Source organism: Lolium rigidum, chromosome 3 (genome assembly GCF_022539505.1).
Source record: "Lolium rigidum isolate FL_2022 chromosome 3, APGP_CSIRO_Lrig_0.1, whole genome shotgun sequence".
Classification (NCBI taxonomy): Eukaryota; Viridiplantae; Streptophyta; class Magnoliopsida; order Poales; family Poaceae; genus Lolium; species Lolium rigidum.
In genome coordinates, this window is record NC_061510.1 from 6,527,140 (window position 1) to 6,538,761 (window position 11,622).

Here is an 11,622-nt window from a genome sequence, read left to right on the forward strand (position 1 = left end):
CATTTGTATGCCATATAATTTATCCATGGCCGCTGGTGATCTTGGTCCAGGTGCAGAAAGTACCTGAGGAGTTTGTTTATATGATCGCGGTTTGGACAGTGATAATTACAGACGAGATGCACTTCATTCATAAACTGCAATGCGAAGATGATGCCGAAGAGACATTGTTGGATATGTTAGCTCTACATACATAGTGTATCAAACCTGTTGTGCCAAAACACCAGTTTGTTTCCTTTTTATGGATTCTGTAGTTTGGTACGATAGTACTCTAGCAGTTTGTTTCCTGTTTATGGATTCTGTAGTTTGGTACGATAGTATCAAAGGGGAAACAAGAACCTGTGTGTTACGTCTAGATGAGAATTTGTGATGTGAACTATGTTCTTGATAACGTTAGCTATAAACTATTGCAGAATTCAGGTGCTGTTTCGAACAGAACTACAGGAGTGCCAAAATTATCCATGTTCTTGGCAAATTGAGCTAACAGATGAAACAAAGGCAATGTAGGAGCTACCAAATAGAACAAATACTAATGAATGGCAAACTCGAAGCAAGAGCACCAAATGAAACAAATGCTAATAGAAAGGTGCATGCAACAGGTGCAAGTCAGCACAAAGAGAGAGCTTAGTACAAACGTTCAGATGCATCTAAAGTTAGCACATAGGGAGAGCTTAGTACAAAATTTCAGCCGGCGAGATGATAGCAATTGAGAAACATTGGTAACAAGGATCTATATACTAGGACAAGCATTTAGCTAAGGACATAGTTAGACAGATTGAGCTGACATAGCATTCTCGTAGATACCCCTAAAGGTGGAGAGACGAGACCAAGCCACAATGACTTTCATCTCACACTGGTCAAACTTGATGATTCTACTGTTACTACCTCGACTCTTGGGCTTGAAGCTCAGAAGGCGTTCCACCTTGCCATTCTCATTGACATTGAGTGCTTTCATAGAAACTAGCAGCTTTGGTTTAAACTTGCCTTCCTCAGGTGCAACAAGCTCAACAGAAACTACTCGTCGTGCAAGCTTCAGTTCACCATCTTCAATAGGTAGATTACCATCTTCAAAAGATACTAGAGTCAGCTCCTTCCTTCTAAGACTTCCAGTGCTGGCAGTGAACAAGCCCTTTGTATATTCCTTTGGCCACTGTCCCGCCAGAATATCAACGGTAATTGTTGCCTCCACAGAATTGAGAATATGGCCGAAGTTAAATTTCAAGGTGCTAAGTTTGCTAGTCGCAACACGAGTAATGTCACATGATGTACATGGGCCATTACATGTATAACACAGCGCTAACAAACTAAGATCTTTATCATCTGACTCCACAGTACCTTTCACCTTCAAATCCACCTCGAAATAGGTGGGATGTACTGTCACTACAACAGCCCGGGTAGGACCTGTAAGCGACAGAAACGGATCCTGCATGCAACATACAAATGCATAAATAAATTCTTTCATTCATTAACAGTAAAGACTCAAAGAACATACTGTTTAGGTGTACAAAAAAAAGGGCGATGATGAAATACTTTTCAAGCAAGAAATCAGAATAGAACGCAAGAAACTATCACATACAAGAAAAGAAGATCACAGAAACATACCAAGCTATAGATTCAACAGTTAGACAGGCGAGTCATCATATGCTTTCCTGGTCACAAACAACTGATGATATAACAAGAAAAAAGGTACTCATTTGCCAAATTATGTTCTCACTTTTTATTTGTGTTCCTGTACCAGTGTGTGGGCAACATGCTATTAAGTAACAGTAAAACTCAACCACCTAGGAGCTACCACAGCCAATTTGCGTTCCTAACCGTCCTATCACTCACTTAGACGGTTCAGATCTTCCCCCGTCCAGTCTCAACATCGGACAAACCAGTTTCCACCGTAACTCGCATATCAAGCCCAGCCCAACATTATTTGGGCCGCTACTCCTCAGATTGACCTGGGCATTTTCTGGTTGCTCGGGCCAAAAATGGGCCAGGTACAGGCTGACAATCTGATCCACTATGATTTGCTGGGGAGAGGGAAAAGGCCTGTGGCCTGCTCACGGTCGATGCAAAGCAGGGGATGCGGCCGACGCGATGCAAGGCCTCGCTCGATAAATCGGTCTCCTCGCACGCCGGTGGAGGTCCTCCCTAACCGATGCGGCAGGAAGAGGCGAAGAGTCGCGGCGGCACGAGCGATTGAAACCAGCATTGAAGCAAGCACCGATGCGCTCCTCTCGCCGGCAATTAATGGACGTACGTTACTCGTATCGCTGGCATACTTCATGCGACTATGTGTATATATGCTTCTTCCCCTAACCATTTTTTGGCCTCGGGCGGTGGTGATGAAGCCAAGAAGTTTGGGTCCGAGAGGAGCTCCACCGCTCGAGGCATCCATGAGATTGTGAGCAGATTGTCCCCCGCTCACTATGGCGAGGCACTCCCGGTGGGGCAAGATGACGGTGAGGCTGCAGTGCAGCCATGACTTCCATCTCTCCATTTCGGTAAGGAGTTATGTAGCACAAATCTTCAATGTATTCGATTTTGAAGTTCGATTCCCTTTTCCCCCTATGTTTTCTCTCGTCATCCATTGCTTTTGCCGGTCTGATGCGGTTGGTGCGGATCTGCCATGTATGTGGGGATTGGGGTTTGATCTGTAGATCCAGGTTGCAAATATTCTATCTGGTTACAAGCATCTAAATAATATTCATGGATTATTGATTTATTGGCAGACATATAATAAAGTCCCAAACTAACGAGGGCAAAATTATTTGAATGATACTGTATATTTGCTAAAAACAGCACCATGTAACCGGTCGGTGAGGAATCAGCGAGACGAACTTGGCTTCAATAAAGAAGCCCGTCGGCTTCGTGGCCTTCTTATGAGGAGGAGCAGCGGACACCATTGCCATCGGCTTGGATGCGAGAGGAGGATGAGGAGGACGCAGGTTGTTGCTGTGACTCGCCAGCCTGCGTCCCTAGCCCCGGCTGCTCACCATTTTTTTTATCTATGTTCTCTGACCTTCTCTATACATATCCTCTCTTATGGTTACAAAATTTACCTCCTGCATGGTTTGTATCTGCTAGAAAATTTGAAAAAGATGTTCTTTGGCAGACAGATTACACCAGACTTAGACAACACCGAGTTACCATGGATCTGATAGTTCCTTTTGCCTTTTCACCTATCAGAAAGCCAGCTATGAGATTGTTCCACCAAAGGCAACAAATTTATTCTTATTCCTATTTTGCAAATAAATTGGCTGTACGTATTGCTGGTTCCATAAGTTTCTTGGACAATTCTACAATTTCTTTTTTAATGTTTACTGTCAATGATCCAGCTATCTTATAAGCTTATTGTGTGAATGATTGTCTTCTTTTATGAGGAAATATACCAAAGGAAAGATGCTTCAAAAGTACTATTTAGGACAGTCCCAAGTATCCTCTTGAATGTATATTTTTTGAAGGCTGTATTTGTTATAACCACAGTCCTCTTTCATTCCCCCATTGGCAAAAATTCGTCAAGTTGCTGAAACATTTCTACACTCAGGGGCGGAGCCAGAAATTTAGGACAGAGGGGACCAAATGATGTTATGAGGAGCCATACTGGGCACGAATCATTAATGTTGTCTCAAATACAAGGGAGTAGCAAGCTATATACGTGCAAATGTGAGAGCATGAGGGGGGCCGTGGCCCCTGCCAGTCCCCCTGCCTCCGTGAAAGATATACACTTTTTCAGTATTGATATAGCGTGTAAGATATGGTTACGTGTTCAGAATATTGCTTACCACTTGTATTTTTGTGAAATGTTAGTGCACTTAGTTTACATGGAGGTGCTTGCTCTCATTGACCTATGACTTAGATTGAGATATTCGATGAACATTGGTCCATTTTTTTTTTGTGTTCACTACAAAAGGTTCTTTTCAACTGCCACTGTTGTGTTCATATTAGTACTACTAATTATCTGATGTGTTTTTTCATTTCTTATACTACTATTTTCAGTTTCAGGGGCTGAGTTTTTAGCTTTCATTGTACCATCGTCACTGTTTATTTATGACCAGGTAATGCAGAATAATTTCCGAAAGCATTTTTCAGCAACCAGTTAAAGACTTGTCACTTGGTTACTAGAAGGTTTCTTAAAGACATTTCTTAGATATATAGATTACTTATGCACGAAAATTCTAGCTGCTAATTCACTCTGTACAAATAATTCATTTTATTTGGAAACACAATGTTTGCCATTTGAATAGAACTAGAGCTAGGCTTGCAAATAATTGTCAGCCCTCGATACCCAGAAGCTGTGTTGCCAATTTATTTGTTCTCCACTAAACATTTACATCTCAAATGAAATATTTTGATAGGTGAGGACACTTGTTCTACTTATGTGCTCCCACACTTAAATGAAGCAGCTATGCGAATACCATCGAATGTTTTTTGCTAACATTTGCCATTATAAATTGGAACGTGCTTATTTCACGGCTGGAGTTTATGAAAATTTAGGGACATCACCTTTTTGGCTCTGCTATTATACTCCTTGTGTGCATACGAATCAGATTTGAGATACATACAGTTTTCTATGGCCTAAGCTCTTGTGTTTCTTATTCATCGGTGGGCTATGTTCAGAGTAAGTGGCTTGTAACTTTCTCTATATCATTTCCATCAAGGGATCAATTGAATCTGAACTCTCTCTATTGTTTTATTTCCGGAAAATGGAGAACTATTTTTGTTAAGCAATCGAGTCTTTTTTGTTAGCACACCCTCTACGTTACATAGTTGTGTCCACAGCTGGATGCTAAATGAAGTGATAATTAACTTAATGAATTAAGACAATTTATTTCTCATATCCATAAGTAACTTAATGAAGTAATCAAGTCCATTTTTTTTGGGTCTCAACTGTACGTTTTCTTGAGTAATTATCAGTTCGCATGGATGCTTTTTCAGGTAGTGTGTTTGCTCCGAAGGAATGAAAAGTCCCTTCCATACGGACCGATGAATTTAACGATGCAACATGTGTAGAAATGAACGATCTCAAATTGAGAAAAGTCGAATCCAATTCAAATCAAACCTTATCCATGCTATTCTACAATGGATCGAGTATGTATAGATGGAAATAAGCAATTACAAGGATGTACGGACACCGAAGAGGCAGAACTTATCCACCATTAACCTCCCTAAAAAATCCAAACGGCAAATGTTGGCAAGCTAGGTCTTTTTCTCTCTCGCTATTGTCATGGATTTGATGACACCGACAATGAGAAATAACCAATCATAATAGACAATTCAGTATATTGTTTAGAAAATTTGAACGTCTATCTTTTTTCTCAATATTTTTTTAAAATGTATATCATTATATAAAAAAAATGGACGGGCGTGGCAACGCGCGCCATCATGGTCTAGTTATATGTAACATGAGTTGGCAGTACTAAATACAGACTGTTAAAGCAACTCAATGCTGATGAATTTATGATTATTTAGCAAATCTTATTTGCTATTAGACAGGATTTTTTAGGAAGCTAATTTCAAGTATGGTGTGCTTTACAACCGGTGATGAAATACATTCAAGAAAGAAATCGGAGTAGAACACAAGAAACTATCACATACAAAAAAAAAGGAGATTACAAAAACAGACCAAGCTATGGATTCAACAGTTAGACAGCTCATCCCAAGAAAAGATTTAGAGAGACTCAAATTCTTAAGAGAACAGTCATGATTCTTTTAGAAGTTGCAGTCACTGCTCTATAGGACTGCCCAGAATTGGCATCCTAAATGCACCACAATTCATCCAGCTTGGAGGCCTCTATGGGATTATAGGACACAGGATGTCTTTGACTGGGTGGTGCAGGAAGCTAAACACAGAATTCGCAAGATCAGGAAGGGAGTCAGAAGACAATAACTGTCTGAAGAAAAAAAGCAAACTTGTGTTTTGTTGTTTCAAAGTTGGGCTTTTTGGTAGTGCTGCTTTCCGGTTTCAGTCTGGAGTTATATGCTTGTTCCTTGTGTCTACTGAACTAAATCTTTAGTTGTGTGGGTGGGGAGTGAGTTTCTGGGAGGGTTATATTAGTTGGCTAGTCTGCTCCTTGTAATAGCTGTTAACCCCAGCAACATTGGAACTCGTTGTTTGCTTAAATAAATCAGAGCATGATGTTTTTTTTCTCTCAAAACTGCTCTATAGGACTGCCCAATACATGAAAATATGCACAACATTGACATCCTAAATGCACACAATTACACTAGGTTGAAATGTAGAGACTACTGACACACAAAAGACATAATCACCGGTTCAAATGTATCAACTTGCATGCTTGCACCAGATCTGATCTACAACTAAAAAACAATGGTGGTACTTATAGTTTGCACTCCATTTGTTACTCATTCTGAACGGGTTTTTTAGGAAGCTAATTTCGAGTGTGGTCAGTGTTTCCTCAATTTTTGTTTAGAAGCAACTATTGTATGCCGGAATTTTGAACCGTGGTCTGCAAGCTTATACATTTCCTACTTCAAAGAATTCGAGTTGATGGTGAGTCCACTTCTCACTTCTGTTCTGCTAACATGTATGAACTGTTGCAAATATACATAAATAAAATATAAAACAAGCTGGAAATATACTTTTACAGTGTACAAACAGATTGTCACCACAATGCAGCCAATCCTCACTCGTCTCTCATCTGCCTTTCATCCCCAAAAACCATTCTCATGCCGCCACTCCTTCCTAAAGCCTGCCTTGTTGCTTTCAGAATTCTTAAACACACTTCAAATCTTGCACAAATGTTTTTACTTTTCTTAAAAAATGATATTGTTTCGTCTCAAAACTTGCATTGAACTAATTTGTAATTATCTGGGTTATGTGAATCATCATATCTTTACAGAAAAATAAGTACTCAGTTTCTCACTTTTTATTTGTGTTCCTGTACCAACGTGCTGGCAGCATGCTAATATATGCAAAAATGATACGAGTTGGCAGTATTAAGTACAAACTGTTACAGCTAGGGTAAATATACACATGGAAGTGCAAATATATACAAACCTCAGAGTGAACAGTTTGGCAATTGTCCCTTTCGCGGTAAAAGATGACATTACGCTTGTGATCCACCACATCACGCACCGCGACCACGCCATAGACATCAAGCGGCCAGTCCAAGCCCTCTGTCACTTCCTCGATCTTAATGGAGAAGACCTGAAGAGTTGGCTTCATGCCGATGAATGTGCAATCCAGGTCCTTGGAGTTGGTGAAGCACATTGGAGGGATTTGTGCTGCAGGATTGATGGTTCACGAATTTAGTTACTGAAGAGTTAAGATACCAAGCAATGGGTGCTGCAGTATTGATTGTTAGCAAATTTAGCTACTGCAGAATTAAGATAGCTAGCCAAGGGTGCTGCAGTATTTCTAGCAAGCAATGGGTTAATGCAGAGTTGAGATAGCAAGCAGTGGGTGCTGCAGTATTGATGGCTAGCGAATTTAGTACCAACTGCAGAGTCAAGACAGGAAGCAACGGTGTGTTAAGATAGCATGCAATGGGTTAATACTGCATACTAAACATAGCAAGAAAATGGTCTCACGGGGCTGTAAGACTACTACTTACTTGTGTCCTCGTAAGAAGCACACTCGTGGGCGGCGTAGTTATCATTCCAGAACTTGCGGTATAGCTGAGCCTCATATGCATTATTGTCGGTGCGGGCCTCTTGAGGTTCAGATTCCCTCTCCTTCTTCCTTCTTGCCCGAAACGCTGCAAGCGCCGCCTCAACAAATGGCGGCTTTGAGGGCTGAATCACCGCCTGCGTCTGCTTCTCCTTGCTGACAGCCGCCTTCTCCAAAACACCCTTCTCCTTGGCTTCCATGCTCCTCCTCCTATCAGCTATAGCCGTCCTCGCGACGCTCAGGCGCTACACGCGTACAGTCGGAAAGGCTTGATTTTCCTAATGCGAGAAAACCCTAAAAGATAGATCTGGGGATCGGCTCGGATGGAAGTATATATAACACTCTGGAGAATCGCCCTTGAATTAGATTCGGAACTTGAAGTTCTGCTCGCATTCGGAATCTACTTAAATATAAATTTGGTCATTTTCAATAAAATTGATGCAAATTTTGCTCAGATTGGAAAAATTTTCAAAATCATTTTTGCTCAGATTTATATATTTTGCTCAGATTCGAAATTTGTTTAACTTTAAATTTTTTCAGTTTCAATAAAATTGATGCAAATTATGTGGAGATGGAGGTTTGAACGCAAGCCTATGCCATGTTAAACCAGAGCTACAACCCCTGGGCTATAGACAAGATTATTAGGTAGGAAAACAGAGAAAGATCTTCTTACTTTGACGAACTAGTAAATTAATGGGCAGGCCCACTTGCGGCCGCCTTCAGGCGACGCGTCCATCCTGTAACCTATGAAGCGATAGGCTGACGCTCCCCGGGAGTTCCCCGAAGTTCCTGTCTACCGACATGGTGGGTATGGGCGAAACACCGCACACCTAGGCGGACTTGTAACCCTAATCCTCATCAATACGCAAGGTAGAGCACACCAAAGCTATCACAACGAACTTGTAACCCTAATCCTCATCAATCGAGAAGCAGACAAGCAACACGTAGGGTTTTCACTCTAGGAACCTGAAGCTGGGTAAATCTTGTCACTGTGTTGTATTGTCTGCACGCTAACGAATCTCCACCGCATCTCTCTTCCCTAAATCCCAAGTCCATAATCTATGGGCATCGCCGTGGTACCCCACGTCAATTGGAGTCGTCTGTGGGAAGCTTGTGCACTGGGTCAAGGTTTCTGTGGTCCGACGACTATGATCTATGACACCATGACTCTCCGAGAAAATCGATCTCCTTCGCGTCCATCACCTTCATGCCGCACTCGCCAACCTTATGGTCGGTGTCGAGGGTACCCCTCGGCAATGCCCACCTTTTGGGGCTTAGGGTTGACAGAATCCTGCAGGCTAACATGAGAAATCGGATACCAAACAAACGGGGAGAGAGATTTACCTAGGTTCGGGGCCCTCGGTGAGGTAAAACCCTTACTTCCTGCTTGTCTGATCTTAATTATTGAGAAAATCGGGTTACAATGGGGTAGCCGAAGGCTTCGACTATGATCTCGTCGCGAGGCTAAGGTTTCGTATGTCCTAGCTCTAGACTTATGGTGGTTATGGCTAAGTTGATTGTATGTCCCTCGGCAGACCCTCTCCTGGCCCTTATATTGTGAGCCAGGTCTCGAGAGGTCTGTCCGGGTACGACTAGGTTACAAAGAGGTCTATGTCTAAACTTTCCTTGTTTTCTTTGTCTTCTTGCTTTGTTCTTCAACAATCCTTCTTTGAAACCGACATAACGGCCCACCTCGGTTCGTGGATGATCTTCATGGGCCCTTGGCCGGGCGTAGGAGGTAGCCTAATACTAGTTACCCGAAGGGTAATGCCCACATCAGTAGCTCCCGAGTGTCTGGCCGAAGAAGCTTCGGGCAGGGCTAAAATTGTCTTCTATCGAACATTCACAATAGCCGAAAGATCTTGAATTCTTCGGAACATAAACGTCTTTTGTATCGGGTGCGCGTCCAGTGCTCCCGATCAGAGTAGCCCCCGAGTTTACGGGCGGGTGCTTGCAACCGTGCGTAGACTCAAGTTGTACTACTCGAATGCTTCTTTCGCTGTTGATATCTTCTGTAAACTGTCGTGGTCATCCAATAAATTTTGTATATCGGGTCTTCAATATATTTGGATTAGGCCATGCCAATTGATAGTACGTAAAGGATTCTGAGTAACGTGCCCAATTTTACTCGATAAATCAATACTAGTTAACTGCCGATGACAAAACAATGTTACTCTACTCAGAATCAAGTCCCCGAGCATGATTCTGGAAATGATTTGAAATCTTCGAGTTCGTAGTTTTTTATCGGGTGTGCATCCAGCGCTCCCGATGGGAGTAGCCTCCGAGTCTAGGGACGGATGCTTGCAACCGTGCGTAGACTCAAGTCAAACTACTCGACGTTTTAATTCTCTTCGGATATTTCATGATGAGTCGATACTTTCTGTGACATCATCAATGACATCACTACTGTGGTAGTTCGATTGATAGGACATGACCTGATAGGCCCACCCTACTTCTGCGCGGTCAGTTAGGAAATGACTAGTCCTTGCGCACTGACTGAGGCATCTCCTCGATTTCCGCGCATGATGGAAAAAAAGTATCCTTTTCTTATGATAGACGTAATGACACGCGGTGACCTAACCGCGGATCTCCTTTGATAACCTTTGTTTTCCGAACAAGAAGGGGGAAACTTATCTTTCCGCTCTCCTCTTTCATAGCCTTCCTTCCCCGTGCGCCCTTCTTCCTCAAAGCTTCTACGCCGCCGCCTCCATTTCTTGACTCTCCTCCGATTACCAACTATTATCAGGGATGGTGAAGAAGAACCCCACGGTCGCCACAGCCGCCGCATCCAGTGGCGCCACCGCCAAGGTCACATCTGGCGCACAAAAGAGCGGCGCATCGGAAGCATCCGCCGCAGTGCCCGTGCCGGAGGTCTCCAACGTAGCGCCTACGCCCGGTGATTGGCCTGCTTCTACAACGACCAAGCGCGACGAGAAGAAAGCTCGTAGCATTGGCCTAATCTCTACCGACGAGGGGAACGTCATTCTTCCAGGTTCGGCTTCACGCCCCAATCCTCCCGCCGGTTTTACTGTGATGTTCATGTCATTCATGTACAGTGGACTGTCTCTCCCTGCCCATGAGTTTCTTCGTTGTCTTCTTCATGTGTATGAGATCCAATTATGGCAACTAACTCCCTATTCGATCCTTCATCTCGCGATTTTTATTACCCTTTGTGAGGCCTTTCTGGGCATCGAGCCTCACTGGGGTTTGTGGAAGAAGATATTTTTTGTAAAACGCTATAGCAGTAGTAGTGGTTCCTTCGTCACTGGTGGAGTTCGATTTGTCGTTCGCAGTGAAGAAAATTACTTCAACTTCCCAATGAGATAGTCAGTTCAAGGATGGAGGCTGAAGTGGTTCCAGATCAAAGACTCGTCAATAGCCGAAATGTGTGTGCCAAAGTTTGTTGATGTTCTTGAAGCTATACCAAAAAAGTCTTGGAAGAATATATTGTTTCCCGAAGAAAAGCCCGCAGTTGACATATTGTTTGACAAAATTCTTCGGATCAAAGAATCCGACGGTCAGACTATGATGGGTACCAAAATAGCGGTTGTTTTCTTAAAATGTCGAATCCAACCAATCATGTCTAGAGCCCACCCAATGTGGTTATATTGGGTCCCATGGATGAGACCATAGTAAATGTTGCCGAGCTATCTGAGAAGGAATTACTAGATGAAGTTAGGCGTCTAACTCATTTCAGCCAAGAGGACTCAATCATGCTTGTAGCTTGATAACGCGTGAAGCACACGTCCGTTGGGAACCCCAAGAGGAAGGTGTGATGCGTACAGCAGCAAGTTTTCCCTCAGTAAGAAACCAAGGTTATCGAACCAGTAGGAGATGAAGGCCACGTGAAGGTTGTTGGTGGAGGAGTGTAGTGCGGCGCAACACCAGGGATTTCGGCGCCAACGTGGAACCTGCTCAACACAATCACAATACTTTTCCCCAACTTAACAGTGAGGTTGTCAATCTCACCGGCTTGCTGAAAACAAAGGATTAAACGTATGGTG

General features: G+C 42.9%; 1 protein-coding gene across 1 annotated transcript; it reads right to left on the reverse strand.

Moving 5' to 3' along the window:
* Positions 1 to 763: 763 nt before the first annotated feature.
* LOC124694247 lies at positions 764 to 7,200 on the reverse strand. Its single transcript, XM_047227257.1, has 2 exons — positions 7,007 to 7,200; positions 764 to 1,420 (listed from the first exon to the last, which is right to left on the reverse strand). Exons 1-2 carry the CDS (start codon positions 7,172 to 7,174, stop codon positions 764 to 766), a joined length of 825 nt encoding a protein of 274 aa, XP_047083213.1. The 5' UTR covers positions 7,175 to 7,200.
* Between the last annotated feature and the right edge of the window lie 4,422 nt (positions 7,201 to 11,622).

Excerpts from the sequence above, each read along its gene's own strand:
- LOC124694247 (XM_047227257.1), bottom strand. The coding sequence starts at position 7,174 with ATGAAGCCAACTCTTCAGGTCTTCTCCATTAAGATCGAGGAAGTGACA. Across the intron at positions 1,421-7,006 it reads GCCAAACTGTTCACTCTGAG|GATCCGTTTCTGTCGCTTAC; the intron begins GTTTGTATATAT and ends TGTTGCATGCAG.